Below are 25,869 nucleotides of genomic sequence, written 5' to 3'. Positions count from 1 at the left end.
GGTGTTGGAAGAGAAGAGCATCATGACATATCCCTACCAGGTTTGGTTTCACATGCCACATACAATAACTGCAGCGCTGTTTTCGATAATTCCGCAACCAGGCCAAATTATTACAGATATCTCAGGAGTCCTTTCGCAGCAGATATGGTCTCTCCTATATTGGCCGCGTTGTTGACCAGTAAGTCGGCATGCAGACCGCATTGAAGGACAGTATTAATAAGGTCTTTGAGACAAGAAAGTCTACTATATGGTTCCAGGGCTTTGATTATGTTGCTGCCTTGATCGGTTACCCACACTATCCGTCTGAGGGAGCTCGAGTTTAATTTTTGTTGTTGTTGTGTTTTTTCATTTGGATCCGTTCCTTTGTGAACAAACAAGCAACGCAGTTTAGCCTACATGATTAAGATAATCCTAAACAGATTTCTGTATTTCAAACAACTATAAATTGAAGGTGAGAATGTCAGTTATAACGGCTCACGTATTAAAAAAATTCCATCTATCCATCCATCCATCCATCCATCCATCCATCCATCTTCGTCCGCTTATCCGGTACCGGGTCGAGGGGCAGCAGCTCCAGTAGGGGACCCCAAACTTCCCTTTCTGGAGCCACATCAACTAGCTCCGACTGGGGGATCCCGAGGCGTTCCCAGGCCAGGTTGCAGAAATAAGCTCTCCACCTAGTCTTGGATCTTCCCCGAGGTCTCCTCCCAGCTGGACGTGCCTGGAACACCTCCCTAGGGAGGCCCCCAGGAGGCATCCTTACCAGATGTCCAACCCCCTCAACTGGCTCCTTCCGACGTGAATTAAGTCATAAAAAAATGTTCGGGTTTAAATCTGTCTCGGGCTCATAATTACAGTTAATGTGTTGTGCACGGGCTCAGGTAGGGTCGGTCTTGATTTGTTGGGCCCAATCTAAGCTTTAGTGCTTGCTCTTCAGCCAAACAGTCTTGCTTTAAGTGTGCCGCACATACCTCCCCTGCACCTTGGAACACAATGGTGTGGTCGCACATACTGCTCTTGGTGATGCGGAGAGCCGCCAGGAGTCCAGCTACTGCCACCGCAGCAGTACCTAAGGAATATTATAGAGCAACATTAAAAATTAGCAAAGAAGAAGTGGATCATGGTAAGAGAAGGGGGGGGATTTCTCCTTCAGGAGACACAACATACAGCATCCATTTATTCATGCTAACATGCCAACATTTCACAAGCACCGCGCATTCACCAAGACAGTTTACAAAACAATTGGAGGTAGACAAGCTTTATTATTTGTATTTTACACGGACATGTGGTTTGATAAGAAAGAAATGAATAGGTGAGATGGACAGAGATGATGTGTGTGTGTGTGTGTGTGTGTGTGTGTGTGTGTGTCTCTGTCATGGAGTTACCTTGGATGTCATCGTTGAATGTGCAGTACTTGTTGCGGTACTTGCTCAGGAGCCGGAAAGCATTAACATTTGCAAAGTCCTCAAATTGAATCAGACAGTGCATTCCATACCTGTAAACAGAAGGGCAGCAATTAACCTGATCTTTAATTAATTCATCTGAAAATGAAGGGAAATAAAGGAGTTAGAGGTAATTTAATAGAGAGCAGTCTCAGCTTTTAAAAACTTAGTTTTTGGTCCTGGGAGGGGACTTTTTAACTACCGCGGGGCGAGGAATGAAGAGGGTGATGCTAGCTTATCAGTACACAAAGTTAGTTTTGATTCAGTTTTGTGAATATGCACGGTTATATTAAAACATTTCAATAAATAGAAAAGGGACACTATGTTATGTAAGAAGACACGTCTGAAGTAAAATGTAAAGCCCCAATAACTGTGTACGCTGTTTTGTTTAAAGTGCTCATATTATGTTCATTTTCAGGTTCAAAATTATATTTAGAGCTTTAAATAAAAAAATAAAAAAACATGCGTTTGTCATTCTGCACATTGCTGAAGCTCCTCTTTTCAGCCCTGTGTTTTAGCTACAGAGTGAGGCATCACACTTCTTTTCCATCTTTGATGGGAGTCGCAGATGCGGAGTACCTAGGTAAGGACTACTAGCCAGTCAGAAGCAGAGGATGAGGGCCCTGACGGTACCTAGGTAAAGACTACTAGCCAGTCAGAAGCAGAGTATGAGGCCCTGACAGTACCTAGGTAAGGACTACTAGCCAGTCAGAAGCAGAGTATGAGGCCCTGACAGTACCTAGGTAAGGACTACTAGCCAGTCGGATGCAGAGTATGAGGCCCTGACAGTACCTAGGTAAGGACTACTAGCCAGTCAGAAGCAGAGTATGAGGACCCTGACAGTACCTAGGTAAGGACTACTAGCCAGTCAGAAGCAGAGTCTGAGGGCGTGCTCTGACAGTTCCTAGGTAAGGACTACTAGCCAGTCAGAAGCAGAGTACGAGGGACCTGACAGTACCTAGGTAAGGACTACTAGCCAGTCAGAAGCTGAGTATGAGGGCGTGTAATGCTAGCAGCTAGGTGAACATTATAACGTGTGTTACAAAGTGACGAGCATTCGTCTCTGAAGTCAAGGCTGGACTACAGTAGAGCTGTTTGGAGCAGTTGGTGAACAGGGTTTTCTGTTGGAGATGGTAAGTCCCTTTGGGGGGGGGGGGGGGGACATTGGGCTTTTTCGCTTTGTAAACCTATAACATGCACCCAAAGAAGTAAACGGGAAAATGCCAAAAGCATACTATGACAATTTTAATGGACAATTGACAAGTTTCCACCGGTTTTCCCCAACTTCACAACAGCAACTCACAATAGGTTTCAGTAATGGAGGTCAAAGGATGAGAATCACAAAAACACCCCGTTTGAAGGAGAAGAACACAGAGCCCACCCAGGATCCCAGTAAAGCAGCTGACTTCATTTTTACAAGATGCTGCTCAGTCCACCTATCACATGCAGGGAACATAGGAGCCTGCAGCTGTAGGCGCCTACAACAACATCATAGGACAAAATGAAGCCATAAGGCCAGCATTATGAGTCTGTAAATTTGACTCAGCAGCGACAAAGAGGAATCCCAAGTTCCCCATGCCTTTCAACAGATGGTACCTTTGTCTAAGAATTTACTGGATGTTTGCAGAGCGACTGCTGCTCGCCGAGATGAAAGGCTTTAGGCTGTAGGAAAAGCAAAGAAGGGCCTGGTGAAGGTGTACAGGATGACATTATGTCTGAAAAATGAATGATTGATGCTGAAAAATGCCTCAATTAATTCGGTATCTTAACAGAATTTTTTTTTCCATTGGCTATGGTCTTGCTTTGCCAGACCTTCCTCCACAGCGCTGCAAAAGAGGGTCTGGCTGTCCGCACAGCATTCCGGGATGGGAGAAAAACCCAGAAAAAGTAATTCTTTTCACAATATGGGCACTTTAACCCTCATGTTGTCCTCGGGTCAAATTTGACTCATTTTCAGTTTTTTTATCACAAAAAATGGGCTTTGAAAATAAGCGCTGAAAATTTCAACATAAGAAATATCCAATAACTTTGGAAAAAACATCAAGAAGAGCACCCAAAACCTTGAAAAATTGACAAAAATTGTGGAAAAAGTGATAATAGAGTTTTTCATGGTTGACGGGAAGACAACACAAGGCTAAGGAAAGTTCTCGCGCAAGGTGAAATTGCAATCATTGCAAAGTTAGATTTAAAAAAACTAAACTGGGAACTTTTTGCAATACAATAATAAAACCCGGAGATAGTTGGGATGAACGAATTCCATTAGAATGGCGTGACTGCCTGAAAGTATTCATCAGCAGTTAGAAACAATGGTAGGAAAGGGTGAGGCTGTCTGAAATCTGTATTAAAAACACCAGGGATCGCGTTTCAGTGAGTAATGAAGGAAATTGGGGACAGGCCAAGCAAAGAGGGTGAGCCATCCCCGAATCCCCCCCAACTACACTTACAGCCCTGTCAGTTAACTATACATCAGGGCGACATGAAACCCTTCCTCATTTCTTTTTCACAGTTGAGTTTTTCTCCGTTCCGAGTATGACTTTGCTCTTTCTTTCCGGGGCTTTTTCAGCTTTTTCATAACACCCCACCTCCTATCTCATAAGGAAAAGGATCCTTCTTTGCACCGTTAATCTACAGTTCACTAAAGCTCTTTCCCACTTGTTACAGTGGCTGCTAAACTGCTTAACCCCTCAGCGGGAGGAGGATGAAGCAGAGAGGAAGGGGGGCGAGACAGTAATGCAGGACCAGAAGTGACCTGAGTTCACCTGCAATAAAAACTTGTCCTTATTAGAGAGTGCCATCGCTGCTTCACTCGTTATCCTTCCCTCTGTCACACAAGTTGCAATAGCGCTCATGTGCCAGCTTATAACAACATATCAAGCAATAATAATAAAACAACTACACTATCTAACTAACACATTGCTATGATGTCGCAGATGCAAGTTGCACTTCTCTTTGGAGAAATGTCTCGCTGTCTGAGTGTCTTCCAAATAACGTTTCCATCAGTTTATCACTCAAGCCGTATGTCGGTCAAGATAAATTCAGATGAGACCAAAAGCATTTCCTTTAATATTCGTGAAATTCCATCAAATTTTACTGTTTCCATGAGGTATTTTTTATTCAATATCACTTAACTTGGTTAAAAACGTGGGGATGGAAACAGAGCGAGTGCTGCCTAACACAGAGACTGACAGCCCGGCTGACCTACTGTCTAACAGCAGTAGCCTAGTGCGGAGGAGATAAATGTGTTTTCTATCAAGCTGAGAGCAGTCGTACAGCAATGAGAGCTTGAGCGATAAAAGGAGGAATAATGAAGCCAAGAAGGGAGCTGTAAACCTTTCATTAGGAGACAGAGACAGGCGGAAGGAGAGGATAGATGTGGCCTTGCTCCACGGCCACTGTAGCGCCCTCAGGTATTGTTTGGTGCAACTACTGGAGAGGTCACACCAGTTCACGCAGAACCAAGCTTCCTATACAGAATGAGTCCAGAGAGATAGATCTGGGAGTGTAGTCCGCTGCAGAAGCTGAAACTCACATCCTGCAAGTATTCCCAGTAAAGAGGTAAAGAGGATTACGTTTTAAGGCTTAAGGTGAGAAGGAAAAACAATGTGGTCTGTTAGACAGTGAATTCTAGGTTTCATTTCTAAATGACAGCCCAGAAAGGTCAGAGACTCCTCCTGACACAGACCTGAGAAAGGCTGAGCTGTTACACATGCATATTTATGGCCATCCACTGACCATAAACTACAGAGTAACTAGCTGCGGTTGTGGTCCTGCAGAAAGAAAGGAACATCTTCCCGATGCAGAAAAAAAGCTCTTTGGTCCTTGGCCTGAGCCATAAAGATAGGGGAGTGTTTTTGACCATGTGTGTGTGCGTTGCAGAGAACAAAGCTCATCTTGGAGGCCCTTTGTGTTCACTGGCCCCCTTTTTCTGCCTGAAAGTCTGTTGTCTTTCCTTGACAACCCTCTGAATGGAATGCCAAATCTGACAATGCACCTGTTGCCGTATGAATAGTGGGATTGTTATTACTGGGTAACACAGCAAAATTGTTGACTTGACTGCCAAAACAACAACTTGTTCCACCTCTCACGGTGTATCCCTGGTGTTGAGACTTGGCAGTGAGATCACGTTCCGTCCCTTTGTCCACAACAGTGTCTTTTTAGTGACTTCAGAGACCAAAAAGGCCTTGTTGGACAGCACTCGGTCACTACGATGAGACAAGAGAAATCCCTGCCTACACCTGCTTAAGGCTGTAAAACTATGACTATAAAATCTATTTTATGATCTAAGAGGCTTTGTTCCAAATCTGCACATATGTTAATAAGCAGCTGTTTTCTACCAAGTTGGACATATCAACTTTAAAAGGAGATATTATGACAGTGTCATGTTCAATAGTTCATATTCAAACTAGAGTAGATTAAGCCTTTATAACCTAAATGATACTGTCTGTACGTACATGTTGTCATTGATAGTAGTACGAGTACTGACTTCTGCCATCGATGTATTATATTAACTGGACACAGGATCCCAAAATGGTGCCAAACTAAGTAAGTTTCTAATACTTCTGGGATATGCAACCCACTGAATACGCGCAATAGTATTCCTCAACAGTGTTTCCACTCGGCTTATACTTTATGTTGTGGTGATGTCGAATTAGAGTTGGGTGATATGTAGAAAAATAAATTTCACTTTTTTTTTTTGATCAAATACATTGATACCGCAGCGATATTGTAGTGTTGACTATTGGGGCTTTCAAAAAGATATGTACACAAACATCAGTAATGTGGATATAATGACTAAAACAGTCTGGTAAATTCAGAAAATGACATCACTTTACTGTGATGTAGCCTTTAAAACCAGGAAAAGACAACACTCATGTCATATCACGATATTACGATACAGTATCTAGCTTCATATATCGATGTCGATATACTGCCCAGCCCTATGTCAAATGTTCTTAAAATCACTTTTCTCGGCTAGATGGAGGTTTTTCAGATTAGTTGCAATATGATGACGTCATGCATTTAGATGGCCCACCAAGTTTACATTAGGTTAGGAGACGCACACATCGCCTGGGAAAAAACAGCATCCCTGTCAATATCGCTGTCTCTTTGTCGCGTCAGGCCTTCATGCAGAATAATGTAATGAATAATGTCTCAAATACACCAATTCTATTAGAGAATCTTAATATATAAAAAGTCCATGGACTAAAAATTGTGAATAGAAAGAGTCATAACCTTGTTAGCAGTTTGAGGTGTCCTGGCAACAGTTTTACAGGTATCCCTTTTAGAATGGTGGCCAATGGGGAAAATCCTCTTTTGGTTTTGGCCTATGGGGAATTTGTCATTGTCAGCTTAGCAATGTACTTTGCACGTGTGAAAGGCATCCTCCAGCATATATTATTAATTCAATTCATTTCAATTTTATTTATAGTATCAATTCATAACAAGAGTTATCTCAAGACACTATACAGATAGACCACACTCCAGAATTTACAAGGACCCAACAGTTCTAGTAGTTTCCTCCAGAGCATTAACAGACCTACTTTGCATCCGTGTGGTCTGCAGCTGTTTGTATACCGTTCTGGAGTACAATGGAGCCTAAATGCTCATTCGGGAGCAGGGGGAGCATTTTTTGTGGATCGCTGTGGATTACTTTTTTTGTGTTTTATGGTGTCGTTTTCTGCGTTTGAAGTGGCATCTCAACAGTAGGCTCAACACTGATTGGTCACTGCTGATTGGATGTCATGAGGTCGAATTGTTGAATTGTTACAAATAAATCTGCTTTAAAATAAACATCTTATTCAGCTTGCTTGTTTTGTCAATATGTGCTCGAGCTGCATTCCCCAAGTGGTAGGCCAGGTCTCAGCTGCTACAATGAGCCCCCCCCCCCGGCTCCTATGTAAAGGCTCTATATTTGCTTGGTCTTTAAGCCAATCACCCATCATTCATTGAATTACTACAATTATTGGAATTGTTGGATCCTTGTAAATTATAAAGTGGGGTCTAGACCTACTATATCTGTAAAGTGTCCTGAGATAACTCTAGTTATGAATTGATACTATAAATAAACTTGAATTTGTCCATTTACAATAGTACACATTATAGGAGGACAGGTGTTTCCATTTTATTGATTTTCATCTTAGAGACTTCTAGAAACAGAAGATGACCAGACGGGCAGACGAGACACTAAGCTTTCCTGTCGTGCCGCTGTTGAAGTTATTTGGAACAATAACACAGAGCTCCTTTGTTCCTAAAATTTTTATTTTGCTGCAATTTATGATGCGCTACTATAATAGGGGTAGCAGAATGAAAGAAAAATACCTAGACTCATTGTACTGTACCTGCAGGGTTTCTTGGTCTTTACTGCCAACCTGTCCTGTTTTATTGAGAATAACTGTATTAGTATTAATGTTTGATGGTATGAAAAAGAGTGTGAGACATGAGACGCTCTCCCATGTGGGGAATCACTCAGACTTTGCGGTTTAGTCTGGACCAGTATGCCGGACAGGAGAGTTAACGAGTGACCCAGGTCCAGGAAACCCAATCTGGCTTCATCGGAGACTCGGTGAAACCTGAATCTCCAGCTATTAGGAAGTAGGTGGATGTCATACATACTTCCAACACTGAGGTGGGGGCTGGGGTGGGGGGACACCCCCCTCCCCTCTTCTGGAGTGTATGCAGAGCCAGAGAGAACCTACACAATGAAGGTCACACACAAGGGTGCTCTGTCCAAACACAGCTGTCAAACTTGTGTGCATATAGTATATGCATTTGTGTACACACACACACACACACACACACACACACACACACACACACACACACACACACACACACACACACACACACACACACACACACACAGTTGGGCTGTCTGTTTCCCTACAGCGCTTGATGGCTGAAGCCCTAATAAATCCTCAGCCCCCTTTCCCTCTCCTGCATCTCTCAGCACACGTTATTTCTCAAATCCCCGAGCCGTCATTGAAGACAAAGACGCATTCTGCATTCTTTCTCCACTGTTGTTCCTTTCATCCATCTGTCTTTCTCTCGGAATCCTATTCTCTCAATGCGATGACTTTAAAAAAGTTGATGGTAGGGCTGCACGATATGATATCAAATGAGCAAAATCCCGATCAATTGCACGATCGAACGTCTTTTGCGTGATAAAAATATAAATAGGCTATAAAAATCTGTTTCTTAACTGCTAATTAACTTGTTAGTCCTAACTTTGGAGGACCAGCGAGGTAAACCGGCCGTCCGAGAGTAGATACCAGGCAGGCACACAGCTGACAACCTGCTGGTGGAGGCCTGGTAGACCGGCTCGGATATTGAGGCCGCTGTGGACCTGTGTCAGTCCTGCAAGCGGTTTCAGGAAAGTCACTGCATGTGTCCAACAGTGGACAAAACAACACGGGTACAAGTCTACAGCTGAGTGCAGAAAGTGTGTCAGAACCTCCAGACGGGTGAACTGAGACTCTGTATCCTGCTTGTCAATCAACAGTTAACGAGCGGGAAACATTTCATTTCATTGTGCTTTCTTTTGGAAGTCGGGCTGCAAAAATTGCGACTTACTGGCTAATTAATTAGCCTGAGTTAAACACTAGCTATCAGGAAACAGAAGATAGTGGCTGGTCTTTGGTATGTGCGCCAGTGTTTGTGTGTGTGTGTGTGTTTGTTGGCCTGCATTTGGAGACTGGCGAGGGTTCGTTTTGGACCTGTACAAGCGGTAGGGGAATAAAATCGATACAGTTATAAAAAAGTTATTTTTTAGTTCTACAGGGTGTATGAGCTGGATATTATTTTAGCTAGGTGAAGTGACTGCTGCTGGTTGGCTGGCTACGTCAGGATTAACAAGCATATGCCCTATTAGATACTGATAGAATGGTGTTTAGAAGAAAAAAGATAACGCGTTGTTGCTAGGATTCTCATAGAGAGAAATCGGCACACACCAACAGAAACACATTAGGGATTAAATGTATTGGTCAGTGTTTCCATGACAGAAAGGAGAGTTCCGAGTTTTGAAGCCTGTTTTGTGGGCGTGTGCAGGAGGGTAATAATGAGACTAAAGGATCATTTGTTTCTGCCTGGAGACAAAGCCGTTGACAACACATGCTGATTGGTCAACAGGAGCGGTCGCTGGAGAATTGCGGGCTGCATCACGAATCCTCCTCGTTCAACTCGGAAGCATTTTAAAAATTAAAAAAATCCCTCCAGGCTTCTGCTTCTTATTGATGCTGCTCATTGACTGCTCCAATCTGGGGTATTCTATTCACGTAACTAAACATGAATATTACTTAAGACTGCAGAGCTGTAATCATTCATTCAATCTCGGAGCCCATAATTACTAATTTTCCGCCAATCTGGCTCCTTTGGGGAAAAAGCTCCGCTGCTCCCTGTAGTTGAGAAGCCACCCGGTTATTAGAGTCATGGCTTCCTGTTGCCAGCTGGAGGGGGCCCAAACCCAGACTGATCCTGCTGGACTCTGGACACTCTGGGTTAAGACAAGTCTTAACCAGGCCAATGTATGCGTGGCTATGATGGCATCACGGCACACGGGGACACATGCATGCAAGTCAAAGATATACAAAAGTTTCATTAAGGACAGAACTGGAATAAAAAGACAACAAAGGAAAACGATAAGATCAGTGTATGAAAACAAAATGAATGACAATATGGGATTTTAAAGACTTCGATGCCTGGCTGTGCCTCCAAGTCAATCACGCACCAAAGCTAACCCCTCATTGTGATCCTCTGCTGAATCAAACAGGGTTTAGCAGGTCTACATGACATAAGTCCGAATTATCTCTGTGCTTGGGTGAGCTATTTTCATGTGCCTGGAACCAGTAGAGTCATACAGAGAATAAAACAGCTTCTTCCACGAACCAAAGGTCTCCCACATGTTTACATGTTCAATCATAATTCTTTAAGCGTTCAGAATAATCATGTATGATATTTTTTTTATGAACCGCCAGCCCTTCTTTCACCCCCAGGTCACTTGATCACGCCCCTCAGCGTCTGATACAAGGCACCCTTTGGCCCTGATAATCCGACAAAGATGTCGGAAGAAAAACACGTAGCCACTTTCCGCTGTTTTCCCGACGCAGATGCATCTGTACCGACATAATTCGGTGTGATCGCCCCCCTTGGCGCCTGTATGAGACGCATCAGGATTTCAACTATCTCCAATGTAAACCCATCCGCGGCAATATCGGATGCTTACAGCAACTGTGCAAAGCCGGCTATTCCTTTCAATGTTAAAAAAACACAGCTCTGTAAGGCGACCTAGTACAAAGAGTGACACAGACGGCAAAGAGATTGGGGTGGATGGATGGGTCAAAGACCGCTGTCCGTGTCCTATGCGAAACCCAGTGTCAACATTGATATATCTGAACTTAGGCATGGAAGATAGGTTCCCAAACAAACTCACTCACCAATTTAGGTTAGTGGTCTGTGGACTAATAAGCAAATCAGATCATTGTGGACAGTTTTGAAAATAGATAATGGTATGCAGCCAAGAGTAAAAGACATAAGTGTCCAGTTCAACTTCTGACAGTCCAACCATTTGCTAAATAGTAATCAATCAGGTAGATTGAATTGCTTAGCAACTCGGACCTGATTTAAAGAAGGTCAAACTGAATCATCTGCGACTGAAGTTCCAGACCTCTGAATCCCACAACATTTGGCTCCATCACTGCTTGACATTTTTCTTTTAAGAGCACCATGTGGTGTTTGTATTACAATGACAATAGCAGACCGCATACAGGAATTGGTCAAATGATTCATCAAAGGCCAAAACGATCATACCTGTCTGACACAGCCTTCATAAATTCATCCAGCAGGTTATCATAGGCCTGGCCTCGCACTCGCTTATGTCTCAGCCCAATGTAGAGAGGGTCCTTCAGCAGCGTCTGCAAAAACACATGAGACCGAGGAAAGAAAGGCATGTGAGAGGAAAAAGAATAGAAAACCAATAGGAACAAGGGACACGTTATTTGTAATGTTCCATCTCAACACAATATTTGTGTCTTTAAAGTTGGCGAAGAGGAACGAGTGCTTGACTGATTTAGCATTGCACTCCTTTGACATTGTTGGATTAACAATGGACAGTGAAAATGAATGCAGCTGATCCAAAGGTGCTTCCATGACCCACAATGCAACTTGGCTGCTCAGTGCAGTTTGTGATTTGGTTGTGTTGTGTAGCCTTAAGACGATAACCTCAAACAGAAATGAGGAACAGGCTTTGGAGGTCTGTAACCTCACTTATTTAACTCCACACCCCCAGAATGTTTGTAGTTTTCAGCCCCAACTGACCCTGACTCAAGTAGATCATCTAAGGCACTTTATCTGACTTTGTGCAGGTCCATCTGGAGCCACAAAGGCATTCCCCCCCCCCCCCCCCCGTTAAAAAAACTGCAATCATTTTAAAACCAGAAGGGATCGATCACTTCAAGCAATGGCTCCTAGGCTGTGGAATGTCATGCCCCCCCCCTCCCCCTCTATGTTGTGTGAATTCTGTTGAATCTTCTAAAAAGAAATTGAAGACTCTGATATTTAAGCAGGCTCTATAGACAAGGGTTTTTATGGTTCTTTGTCATGTTTTCTATTTGTATTTAAATGTTCTTGTATTTTAATTAGTTGTATTGTATTAGATTTTATTGTGAAGGCTAAGAGTAGTAACGTTCAGTTTTGAGTGGATGGCGAGTGTGAGATGCTGAAATGGACGCCGATAAGATTCTGGATGGAAAGTTTCCTTTTTAAAAGTTACCAAATGTTCCATTGACGAGACCAAAGTGATCTGTGTGTTTTGTCGTTGTGAACTGAGCTACCGTCGCAGCACGTCCAGTCTGAAATACCACCTGATGGCCAAGCACACAGCTGATGCCAATAGATTCAACTTTATTGTCGTTACACAGGTACAAGGCAACGAAATGCAGTTTATGTCCAACCAGAAGTGCAATAGCAGTAAGTGCAGGATATACAATGGTTCAATGTCCTCTCTACTCTCATTCTATTTCTATGCTCTTAACATGCAGTACTGTAGCTGTAGATTCCTACCTAGACAGAGTTTGGAAGACGGACTCTATGTGTGTGCTACACTCAGTAAACTTTGGCTTCCAGGAAATTTTGACCCAAAGGGGTGGCGGACTATTCCGTAGAGTTGTCATGCCTCATTGGGACGAGCAACCTTTACTTCTAGAGATGGATAATTAGAGGGTGCCACTTTCCATGGCAGGGTCAAGACTCGCCATGTCCAAGAACAGCTCAAAAAGTTTATATAATGCAATATTTAAAGTCGCCAACTCCTTTCCTGGCAATGTTTTAATGGACAGTAATACGCTTGAGTTGGTTAAGTTCAACAGTAACTAAAACAAGCAAGCCGTTTTCTTGTGAATGCTGCTGAGAGGTGGATTGATCAGGGAAAGCGTTGGTGGTCATTTCACAAGATGATGCAAGAGCATGCAAGGAGAAAAAAGAAATTGCTATTAAATCCAGAGGATTTCACCTCTGGAGTGGAGTTTGAGTGTATGATGGCAAGGTCGTGTTTCATTATTCCTTCCATTTACACGCTAGGATGCCTTTAAAGGTGAAAGAGAAGGATCTGCATTAAAAGAGTCTTAGATAGTCCTGAGTGAGTTTCAATTGGGCTGACCTCGTTGACACTGTGCTGAACTGTTGACATGAGTTGTCTTTCTGTCCCAGATTATCTACTGTTGATTGGCTAAGCTGTCCTTTGTGTTGCACAGCCCCCCCCCCCCCCCCCCTTTCTTGCCGAAAGGATTAGTCCTTGTGTATGCCTTTAGAGTTCAACTCTCATGTTTCAAAACTGATGACTTTTGGACTTCAAGGAAATAATTATTGGATTTCACTGCTACGCTTTGCTGGACTTTTAAAGAGGGAGTTTTTTTGTGATTGTTGCGGGTAAAAATCATTGATTATGCGGCACGTTTTCTTAAAAATGCGATGGAATTTGCAGGATATTTATGCAAATGTATGCAATGAAATTGCGGAAACTTGAAAAAACTGCTGTTTGATGAAAATGAGACTGTTTGTCTTGTAGCAGAATTACGTCACTTCATAACGTTCCCATGGCAACAGGGGGAAATGGCTGCTCTTGTGTGAAGTAAACGCAACATTTTCCTTCAGATATAGTGTTTTTGTGCTTGTTTTTAGAGTTTATGTATGGTAAAATTGAAGCTACAATACGGCCAGTAGCTGGTTCGTCTAGCTTAGCATAGAACCTGGAAACAAGTGGAAACACACAGACTAACACTAACAAATGACATTTAAAGTGTTAATTAGTTATTTTACTAGGCAGATCCCTTTGGATAGAGCCAGGCTAGCTCCCCCCTGTTTCCAGTCTTTTGGAAGGCTAGCTGTAGCTCCATATTTACCTTACAAATGTCAGAGTGGTATCAAACTTCTCATCTAACTTTCGGCAGGAAAGCAAGAAAGTGTATTTTTCCAAAATGTCAAACTATATGAAAAAAAAAAAGAAAAAAGTATGTCTTGTTCAGGGGTTTTGCTCGCTCGACTATTTGGATGTCTGCCTGCTTGCCTCTCTCTCTACTCCCATATCCACTCAAGGACAAACATAATCCCATAATAACAGTCATTTTAATAATTAGCTAGCGCTACCACTACCTCATGGCCTCCCCACTCCATCTGCTCCCATCATGCCTTTACAGTCAGGACTGCAGAGTGAAGCGGGGTACCGAGCCTTTCTCCCATAGAAAGCCATCCCAGAGAAAGTACACATTAGACACATCTACACACATTTATCCCATTACAACTCATTTAGCCTGTCATCTCTTATAATAAAGAAATAGACCTGGCAGACTACAGCAAAATATCTTTTAAAGTTGAGTAAGCATCAGTACTGTGTGTGTGTGTGTGTGTGTGTGTGTGTGTGTGTGTGTGGAGGCGAGTTTGTCCCTGTGCATCTATACAGTATATTTAATTTCTGTGAAGCCTTCTTTCCAAAAGTGAAGAACAGTGAGTTTCATGCCTATGTCTCAAAATGTAAGATTACACATCACTTGTTACCTTAAAAAGTACAGTAAAGGTAATTAGCACCATTACTACTTTTATTACATTGGCTACTCAGACCAGCATTGCCAAATGTGCCTTTAAACACCTCCAAAGCCCCCACACCCACATTAGGCCTGGAGTTAGCGTGTGTAAAAATAGAAAGCAAGCCATCAACAATGGGTGGAAGGTATTTGCTGACCATTAAGCCCCAGTGACTGCACACAGCAGCACTCAGAAATCCAATTCACAGTGAAGTTGGTAGTTTCACGCACAACTTGAACAAAACCAGGTGATGCTAAATAGGTTTACCAGAGGCTAACCTTAGCAAACTTTAAGATAAGTCAACATCTAATACGTCAATTCTGGAGTTACCAGGAGTTGAATTTTTTTCATATCCTAATGCACCCACAGGCTGTCGTTCCTCAGCTAACACAAAGCTACTTATCACTAAAAATAGTATTCACATTACTCGCTACTGCCTCAAACTGCACGTATCTTTGCATTAGGGCAGAGCTGGAGCCGGGTATAACCATTTCTTGACATCCACCCAGTACTACCATGCGTATCTGCAGCTAGTTTTCCATTTGCAAATATTCAGCCGGCAATTAAACAACTGATTTACAAGATGTTCATTAGGTAGCTTTAGAGGTCCCTGCTTCCAGTCTTTATCATGCTATAGGCTAATCACCGCCTGGTCAATATTTAAAGTTGTTATGAGCTCTGCATCAATGCTCCCTGATACACACAAAAAAGGTTTTTCTCTTCCTTCTATTTTGGCAACAAATATAAGGCAGTTCGAAGCAACTGGAACTATGAGGCAGCTTGTTAAAGTTGCCTCGTGATGCCCGTAAAAGTCTAAAACTGCTGCCGTGCACCCAATAATCTAATCTACAGACGGTATGATTGCCCTAAACCAGAATCACTTCAAAAAGAGTACCAGACTCAATGTGGAAACTTAAGAAAGCATGGGGATGCCAGAACAGGAAGAGGTGAAAAGATAGAGCTGCATACTGTAGCTCTGTAAAGATAAAGAGAAGGACTTGGCAGAATCAGAGACAATTTTGCTCTAAATCCAGCTTCAATGGCGCAAGGAAGTCTAATGTAGCAATGTGATATATTTCATGGGCTATCTGGGAAGACTGGACGTTTTCTGGTGTTATAATGCAAGGGAATTCTGCTGTGACCTGGATAACTGTGATGTGTGTATTGGGTAAGGCTGCCACAGAAGGATCCCAGCTATTAAGCCTGTATTGCTTGCATGAAATCAGTGTGTTTTTAACTAGTCTTGCATGTACTTTCTGCTCAATACATCTTCTTAATTTTATTTGCAAACACATCTATTCTCAACAACGTCTCTAATCCTTAATCCACATTGCTTGGATTAAAAGTGAACTCCAGGGACTGAGTCATGTGGAGTCTTGGAAGATGAAGGACAGCTACTGACAGGCTGAGCTCAGCTGGGTCGGGCGAACAGGCATCTGAGGCGGCCACGCCCTTGGCCCAAGACCGAAAGTTGAGTATATATAGATGTGCACAGGCTATTCTTAGTCTTTTTAAGGCTACAGACACACATGCTGCCCTGCAACGAGTTTGAATCGTCTTTTCAGAGACGCTGCCATAGAGAACAGGGAACAGAGGTGGGTGACTCTACCTCTGCTGGCTGCTACACTCACATGTTGGCAGCGGGGAGAGGTGTTTTCCCACCTGGCATCCACCAATGGAGCTGCTTACCTCACTTTTGTAAAGGGTGTTTACTGGCTTTAAAGTGTCAGGTTTGTTTTCTTTTTCTTGGCTGATTTCTGAGGCACGGCATACCTGGCTACAGTGGATAAGGAGAATTTCCCTTCTGGCATACGCCATCATACACTCATGGCATGTTAATTTGTTGGAGCAATGTTTTGAGTTTGACGAGTAGAGTTGAGAGGGGAGCAGGAAGACCAAGCACTCTTGATCATTACTCCCTGGGGCTATAATGACCTAATTTCTCCACCGAGGTTATTTTGAGTTTCATCTAATTTAATGTAATCCTCCTTTAAATTGAGCAAGACACTCTAACAGCCCCCGTTTATCTGAAGCTGACTTTTATCTCTGGCCTCTGTGTGAGCAAGAAAAAAAAACAATTCTCCCCTAACAGGCTTAGTTTCACGTTTGTCTACTTAAATGAATAACGATTAGAACTGATGTGGTAATCTGTAGATGTTTCTGAAGTCAAGTAAAAGAAGCAGCAGAACTGGGTAGCTTAGTTTAGCATAAAAACTGGAAACAGCGAGTAACATCAGGCCTGTCTCTGTTACAAAATCTGCCTAAACTCACTAATCAATACGTTAATGTTAGCGATGTTTGTTTAATCCATAGGCTACTTTGCGCTAGTGCTAACGAGCAAATGTTAGCATGCTAAACTAAGATGATGGACATGGTATACATTAAACCTGCTAAATATCAGCATGATAGCATTGTCTTTGGGAGCGTGTTATCATGCTGATGTTAGCATTTAGCTTAAAGCACTAGCACTAGAGCCCCTAGCATGCCTACGGACTAGTTACTTATTCTGTAACAGATTATAATGAACATATTGACTGATTGATATTGTTATTTAGATAGATAGATAGATAGATAGATAGATAGAGTACACTGTTAGGCTGCAGTTCATGAATAGTTGTTACTTTCTAGCAAGTTAAGAGCACAATTTGACAGTGCTCAGAGAGTCACTATGGCATTGAGTATTGCTGCTCATTAACTATGCCCTTGTAGCCGAGCTGCACCAATCACATTGGTGTATCTAAAAGAGGCGGGACAGAGACAAGCTGCACCAATCACATCGTTGTATCTGATGTAGAGTCAAGCTAAACAGATGACGACAGTCTAATGTACAAGTTAGCTCCGCTCGTAGCTAAGCGTATGGGGCTCTGGATACGTCACCCCGTGTGGTGTTGTGATTGGTCGTAGTGTTATCCAATCGCGTGCGGTGAGATTTTCAAAAGCCTGCTTGGTGCCGCCCCTCAAGATGGGCAACTTTCATTACTTTTCAGACCATTAATCTTTCGTATTTGGGTCTGGATTTCCAGGCTAACTTTCCACCTCTGTGGATGTAATATATAACAAGTCTTTCACTTATATTTAGGGATGTAACAATACAACTATCTGGATCGATATATTGATTCAATCCTTAACAATATCGATACATATCGTCATCTTTAAGATGCACCTTTACTTTAAAATACCCACGTTATATTAATTATTTTTGATAGAAAGTGTAGTTTGCTCTCTATGTATATTTAGACCTCAGCTCTTACCTCATTGTCTGTGCCCACATCCAGCATGACAGGCAGGCACTGCTGTGGCGGCACACCTCCACAGGCTGTGTAAAGGGCCAGCTTGCCCACTGGGATGCCCATGCCACAGCAGCCCAGGTCTCCCAGCCCCAGGATCCTCTCTCCGTCCGTCACGCACACCGCCTGTGAATCAACACAACGGTCAGTCATAAGCTACAGTAGCCACACCAGCCATCTCATCAATATCAATCTGTGTATGATGCTATTTGGACTGTTATTGCAATCACAATATTATTCACGATATTGAAGGGAATGATAATTTTGTATCATTAATCTCATTTTCATTGAAAAAATATTAAAAGTAGAAGATATTAAAACAATTACAATGGGAATTTTTCAAGGATCTGTTCTATATTTTTTCTTTAGTCTGTAGGAGAGGATTTGCAGGACAGGACAAAACAGGACAGGAAAAAATCTTGTTTTCTTGGATTTGAGGTGTTATTTTGGGTCTCTGGTGCTTCCACACACTGCTGTTTTGAGCAAGGTCCAGTTTCTGAATGTCTCCAGGTGAGCTGTTCAACATCTGCACGGCTTTCTACGTCACTAATCGAGTCAACGTGGCTAACCGTAGCATGCTAGCGGGTTCTCAATGGCCAAACACTGCTACCACACACACTATTTGACCATTATCTCTAAAAGAACTACTTCCTGTCCCTGTTGTACAGGTATTCCACAAGTGTCCCTCGTCTAGAAGAAGTCTCCAAGCTAATCCTGCCTTGGACTGACCAAAGCTGGAGAAAGAGCTATCTAGCTGATGGGATCTTACCGAGCTACTGTGCATGTGCAACTCCCAACAAAGATAATCTAGAAGTACGATGTCTCACTCTGGAGCTAAAACAGAGACCTAATCACACAGGGTGAAAACAGGATCTGCAGCAATGGGCAGTACAACAAAAATATGGTTTTTTTTTTAAATGAAACCATGTTAACCTAATCTGGTACAACCTCAAAATACAATTACGAACCTGGAAATTGTCATATTATGGGCGCTTTAAGAAGATAAATGAAGCAGCAGTTCTGCCTCCATGTCTCATGAAGTCAAATTGTCTTTACCAAAAGAAGTCCACCATGCTTTTTAAATTAGCATTTAATTCTGACTAGGGAAATACTGTCTCTTAGGTGTCCTCCTTCTGTATGCTACTTTCTATGCATTTCTGGAAGGCTTTTAATGTCCTGCAGCGCTGCACCACTACAGCACTTTTGATTGTATCTGCATGTTTTGTATGTGTTATGTATTGTTTTATGGCTTTGTTGTTAAGCACTTTGGGTACCTTTTGGCTATTGTAAAGGGCTATACAAATAAACTTGATTGATTGATTGATGCTACCCAGGAACACGTTTATTCCCTCAGTGTAAGCCAGGCCTTCCTACACACTTCTAGCTTTCCACTCACTAGTCACTTTAACTCATTAGGCAATAAATAAATCCCTCCGGGTTGATTCCACAGCATGAACCAAATCAATTGTGTAACACATAATATCCCCAACAGAAGTGTTTATTGTGAAACGTTCCTAATGCTCAGGGGTTTTTCTCTTTCCACCATCACATTGGTGTGTGACGCAGAGAACTCTGGCACGCCATTTTTACAGCCTGGTTCCTCCCACAATCTGACAGGTTTAAAGGGTGTCAACGATTTTTCCATTTGAATGTTTAGAATCTATAATGACTGTACTTAATACCATTAAGAGCCCCCCCCCCCCCCCCCAACTATCACTTGTGGAAAATAATTCTACAGCTGCAAAACCTTTTTACAAGCTCAAAATATTAATGAGCCTTATCTGAGTCCATATAAAAGGCCGCCAAGGCTCATCAGTGGATGGTTACCTTGGCTCCCGTTTGCCCTTTCTCCATGGAGATGTTAAGTCGGCCATATTAGGTGAGTTAACGTGAAGACCACCCTGACAATGAGGCGGCATGTCAGCGCCGAGGTAAATGCCCAGCTGTTGACAGCTAAGAACAGGTGGCTCAGACTGCAGGTATATTCGACATGCCAGGAATGCCTACTGGTTTCGTCATTCTAAATATGAGTAGATTATGACTTGCACATAGTTGCTGTATACAAAGGATTAGAGGAATGTGTCGGTCTTTTGGGAAATTGGCCAATATAGCAGGTCAAAAGAGCCAATGCCCAAACCATCCAGGGGTCCCCTGGGCCCAGTTTTTCAAAAGTAATCCAGAGGGAGTTCGGATCACGGATTGGATCAAATCTTGGAAATGGGTTTTTCAAAAGCAAAAGAGGGATTCTGAGCTAAGATCGGACCATGTAATCCGATTGTACATTTGATCTGGATCAAACCTGCCCTTTGGGTTTTTCAAAAGTCAGAACTCCGTTTGGGATCTATTTGATCCAAAAAAACAGGATTATCCTGATCCCATCAGAAGAGCGGATTCAGTTGTGATTTTTCGAACCAAATAAAATCAGAGAGGGTTTTTTCTTTTTAAGTGAATGATCACAAAATCAATTTTTACTAAGGATATACACATTTCTATTTATTTGAACATATATGAAGCATGTCACATCTAATAAAAACTGGCAAAAAAAATGGAATGAAAGTAAGAAGGTTATAAATATATATTTTTTTGCCTATCTGTTGTTCTTTGCTAAGCCAGTAGGCTGCACTGTTGGTTCCATTAAAGGCTCTGGTAAAAAGGATTTGGTAATCCTGAAATTTGGTATCTGGATCACAGTGATCCAATCCAAAACCGGCATGAAAGTAAGATGGATCAGTTGATCCTGGATAGCGAAACGTGGGATTTCCAAATCCCGGATCGATTTGATCCAGATGAAATCTTTTGAAAAACTGGGCCCAGGGGATCACCAGGTTATCTGTATTGATTATTGTTTGAGACAGCATGGTGAGAGATGACTGGCCTCGCAGGAATGTTAGTTGATAGTTTCAAAAGAATCTTCAGTACTTTTACATCTTCAGTATTGCTGATCATATTCTGCAGATAATTTCAAACAAAGGCAACTAACAATGCAAAGCTATTACAGTGTATGTATGTCATTAAGTGTATACAGTATATAGTTCTCATTTTCTCACTGTTATCACCATAGTTGTGGCCACCTATCACTCAAAATCTTACTTTTAAAATAATCTCTTCCTGGAGGGAGTCCATAGAGATAATCTACGTCTTTCCACATCATCACAACATGTGTTGCTCCTACAACGTGTTCTATTTCCTGCTATTTTTCTTCGATATATTTATATTTCTATAAAGTACATATTGTGATAAAGCATCGCTTCTAATATATATTTTTATAGGAAGACCAATACATGCTGTACATTCAGGGCTTAACATTAACTTTGTTTTGGGTGATTGCCGGGGGTGTGCCGGCCATCATGGTCCGACTGTGGGCTGTGCACTGGATCCCAGCTGTGCTCCTGTATGGGCGGTGGCACAGTAACATAGAAGCCTTCTCCAGTGCTGGGTTACAATATTGTGTTTACCCGGTACAATTATCCATATGAAGGACATTTTCAGCGCTGTTTTCTCAACATTCGGCTGCTTTGTGAGAGACGTGCAGGTGTTTACGTGTGGTGCGTACCTACTCGCCCCAGGAAGTGGCGCTACGCGATAAGAAAGTAAGGGTACTCATGTGGACAAAAATTTGAATTGCCGGTACTTAATAGAGGGGAGTACCGTCTCTTTTCCGGCACTGCGGTTTCTCAATTTGTGTAAGATGTTTTTTGTCCTTCAAATCAAATCAAACAAATGCATACAAGGCACATCATATTCTATATTTTTGAATTGTCAGCTAATTCCAATAAAAGACCAATAAAAAGGCACAAATTGATTATTTCTGTATCCTCATTACTCATTATGTGTTGGCCAATGAGCCTCTCGACCACATATTTCAGGTTCCAGATCGCATTTTTGCAAACATACATTATTATGTTCTGTTTTATTGATGCAGTCATACAGAACAAGACTTGGTTCCCATGGGTTCTGTGATGTGGTCGTGCAGGAACAACGTAAATACTGTACATCAAATACTGATTTAAGACTTCACGCTGTGCACTGTTTGAGTAATAAGGCAGCACGGTGGCTCAGTCGTTCTGGGTTCGAATCCAGGTCCTTTTTGTTTGCATGTTCTCCCCGTGTTTGTGTGGGTTTCCTCCAGTTGCTCCGGTTTCTTCCCACCATAAAGACAAGCATGCTGGGTAACCAGGACTACAGCCGACTGGCTAACACTGGCGCATTTACAGAAAAGCTGACTAATGTGCATTGTACTAATCAAATAAATCAATCTCCTAATATCATTTACCCTGACGTCCTTTCCGGGCCAGTTCTGGAGAATCGTAGAGATGTGGCCTCGGTCATGAATGGTGATGAACAGCCCCCTGGAACATAGAAAAACAAAGGGAAGAATGTAAGTTGGCAAAAGGAAGAGAGACGAGAAACATTTTGCATCTTCAAAAATATATCACAGACTTCCCTGGTCAGTTATCCCCAAGTTGTACATCATGGCCGACTCTAATTAGGCAAAATGTCACTAAAATCTTGGCAATAATGTCAAAACAAGAACTCAAACTCGCTTTCTATTGTTATCTAAGATTTGAGGGGAAAACAGCTTCAAGCTGTACTGCAGAGACTTTAGGTTGAAGTTAAGCTGCTGTTTCACATCTGCCTTTGTTCTTTCTGAGCCAAGACTTTATTGAAACCTGATGGCACCTGGGACTTTAACATTGAGTCCAGAGCCTCTGCAGAACGTTTGCTTTAGACCCGTGAGGCTCCCCAAATATTCATCCATCTAAGTATCCCCACCCCCCTCCTGCTAACCCCTCCCTCAACGTCCTTCCCTCCGGTACAATTTTAGGATAAAGAGATCATCTCTATGCGTGGGGTCCAGCTGTAGCGTCTTTTCTACCCAACACACCCATCTGGTTGTAGTATGGGGGGGGGGCGGGGGGTACCTCCTCCAGGTGCCAGTGGCAATAAAAACATCACAACTATTTCTAAGAGTCTTCTCATAAAAGTAAAAACCCATCCTAGGTCAATGCTCGTGGAATAAAACGGTGGATAAATGTCAAATGCAAACAGTATGACACATTGTTAAAATTACATATAAAATATAACCAGATGAAGATAAAGACATTCAAGTGTCACATAGAAAATGCTTTGACTGGTCAGAGGAAGGGTCGACTGTCGGCATGGGGATCCAGTAACAATGGTGTTACGGGCTAAATGGTAACTGCATGCTAACGTGCTAAAAGTGACATGCAGCAAAGGGCTGCAGGTTGGATTCAAACCCCGGGCCGCCGCAGGACTCAGCCTACATGGGGCGACCGCTCCTACTGGGTGAGCTAGAGCCCCCCCCTGGACAAATTTTCAATTTTGACCTGATGATGCGCTGGAAAAAAAGTTGAGGGATCACTAAAATTGTTAAAATTCATCTTGAGGACTAAATTCAAAAATAAATAGATTTATTTTGTAAAGAATCCTTGGTTGCAGCCCTACGTTTGACAATGGGTTGAAGTGAAAAAAAGCTTGACTGACCAAGAAGAAGACACCGACAGGGACATGGTCCTTCCTATGCAAAGCGTACATACATAAAGGAAACTAAGCCACGGACATCTGGCATTTGAAACACCTTTCAACTTTTTTGGCAGTACAATGACACACATCTGCATACAGCTACGTACATCTGCGCACGGAAATGTAGAAGTGCTGCTTGCAATGCACAGAGGGGTAGATCATTTAAAGAAATATGTATGCACAGCTGGGATGGACTGTGGGGAGCTGCACGCATTTTGTCTTTAAACACTGTGTGTGGGAGAGGAGGAAGAGGAGAGAAAGTGCGTGCCTCAGCGTGCACACACACACATGAGCCACGGGAGTAGAAGGCATTTGGGGAGAATGAGCGGCATTGGGGCTGAAAGGTGGACCCACAATATGAATGCTGGAAAACAACTTCCTGAGATGGATCAAAGCAGACAGGCAGTAATGTCTAATCTCTGTCAACATGGAGGTTAGCAAAAACATCTCAGGTTGCTGTTATTCCTCTTCTCCTCCAACCTAATTTTCTGCCATTCTATGTTTGCAATGTCATGACCATTGACCCTGACAAGTACGAAGATGATTTTATGGAAAGTACCCTGTGCCTTTCTCTAGGTATGGTTAAGGGTATGTGATGATGTGGGGCTTTTTTAAGGGGCAACTTTAGCATGGGTTCATAAACTTATGAGCACCACTGCTCTACCCACTAATCCAACCTGTTATGCCTTTTAACAGTGAAATAAACACACATGCATTCTCACAAAGAGGTACACAAACGTATGCACAGGACGTCATGTGATGACCCGTCACACGGCAGTGAAGTTGAGCAGTCATTACAGTTTAATTCAGACGAGAAGCCGATAAAACCGTCATGCATCAACAACAGATGTGGACTACAAAAAGATTGTGGATTGGATTAAAACACTGGTCCCCTTAAATAGTAAGCCCGGGATGAGTTTCCTGGGTGAAAGTCCACCCACCCCAACCACCTTCCATTTGCGCTCTTTTACAGCAGCAGTCAATGTAGTGCAAACAGTAATAAATAAGTGGAATACACGCAGATAACAGTGCATTGCTTTTTCATAGCAATATGTACAAATAGTTCATGAGAACAGACTGAAAACACAAAAACACACACCAACTCCTCTAAGAAATGTCATCACATATCTACAGTACCCAGAGCAGCAAAGAGCTAATCTTCAGTATTTCATGATGTCTGAAGTCATGCTGTTTTAAATCCATCATCACCGTCTATGAAGATAACAATGATTGTTTTTAGAGCAAGAATTTTTTATAAAAAAATGGATCATTGACAGTGTACAGCAGCTAGATGTATGGCTATGATATGAAAGATCTTCTGGATAGATTCTATGTGTGTGTGTGTGTGTGTGTGTGTGTGTGGTAGACCGAGGGGGAGGCTAATAAAAGACCAGGAAGACTGGGGAAAAAAAAGATGGGTTCTACATATTTTGGTGTGAGAACATTGTTGAGAAATGAAGTCATGCTGGCCTGTTAAAATGTCTTCAAGGGGTTACTGCTAGTTTAGAGTCAGGATTCAGGTTGAAGGCTAAGGGAAAATTCCGCCCTCTGATAATTTACGGATGTAAGGTATCAGAGGGCACAAAACCAAAACACGCCCTGCATCATGGTCAGCCTGGTCCCACAGAAATACAACCATGACCTTGTGACACCGGATCACATAGCGTTGGTGCGTAATGTTTGAAAATGACACGCCGGCACGATAGCAAGTTCACATTTTGAGACAGGTATTAGAGCTGACTCAATATTTAACTATATTGTTTTACTCAAATCCACGTACCCCCAAACAATGAATACTAGGATCCAAGTACTCCTGGCTGGGAATGCTAAATGTATTTCCCCTCATCCTGATGCTTCTAGAGTTGACATGTGTATGTCTTTGTGTGTGTGCGTGTGTGTAAGACACTGCGGCTGACTTAACCACAAAGAATAGCAGTGGCCTTATTTTCTAGATGAGAGGATGGCCACAAAGCCTCGAGCGGCCATGTCTGGCTCCTTCTGTAAGACAGCGTGGCGAGAACAGAGAGAGTAGAGAAAACAACGCGATGGCCTGAACACAGCGCCGCCGCTGACCTGCAGCCCGACACAAAACACACCCCAGGGGCCTTTAAAGGCTGCAGGGGGGGCGGCAGGAGGAAGAGCTGCTTTCCACACCATGACCCCAAAACACGATCTGAGCCCCGTGAGGAAGGCGGCCTCCAATCGTTGACCCGTGTCCACACAAAACACCAGCAGCACCATGCTTCCCCCCACCGCATTACCTTAATCCCCCTACTCCACTGTGCTGGATGACATCAGTTAGCAAGCCACATGGTTCAAATGACACAGTGGACACAAATCACTGGGAAAAGACTGTGAAAGGGCGATAAAGGTCACAGTCACGCTAGGAGATGTCTACAACTAATCAAGCTCCAAATCTGCCATGATAGGCATGTTTTTGTGGTTGGTGTCCCCTGAGAAGAATTACTCTTGAATTCATTTGATGAATTTGTTTCATAAAGGCTTAATTGGAGCTGAATTGAGCCAAA

At 42.7% G+C, this 25,869-nt stretch overlaps 1 protein-coding gene across 1 annotated transcript in view; it reads right to left on the bottom strand.

Annotated features, from left to right (window-relative positions):
- The window catches only part of me1 (malic enzyme 1, NADP(+)-dependent, cytosolic), an 83,063-nt gene that overhangs the window by 5,576 nt on the left and 51,618 nt on the right, over positions 1–25,869 (bottom strand). Inside the window, exons 4-8 of the mRNA XM_034874444.1 lie at positions 22,071–22,146; positions 17,762–17,923; positions 11,244–11,347; positions 1,386–1,495; positions 972–1,069 (exon numbers count right to left, since the gene is read on the bottom strand). Coding sequence (XP_034730335.1) covers positions 972–1,069; positions 1,386–1,495; positions 11,244–11,347; positions 17,762–17,923; positions 22,071–22,146 — 550 coding nt within the window. The remainder of the gene's footprint in view (positions 1–971; positions 1,070–1,385; positions 1,496–11,243; positions 11,348–17,761; positions 17,924–22,070; positions 22,147–25,869) is intronic.

This window comes from Etheostoma cragini, chromosome 6 (assembly GCF_013103735.1).
Source record: "Etheostoma cragini isolate CJK2018 chromosome 6, CSU_Ecrag_1.0, whole genome shotgun sequence".
NCBI lineage: Eukaryota > Metazoa > Chordata > Actinopteri > Perciformes > Percidae > Etheostoma > Etheostoma cragini.
The sequence above is the reverse complement of the archived record's forward strand: the minus strand, read 5'-3'. Positions and strand labels throughout refer to the sequence as shown.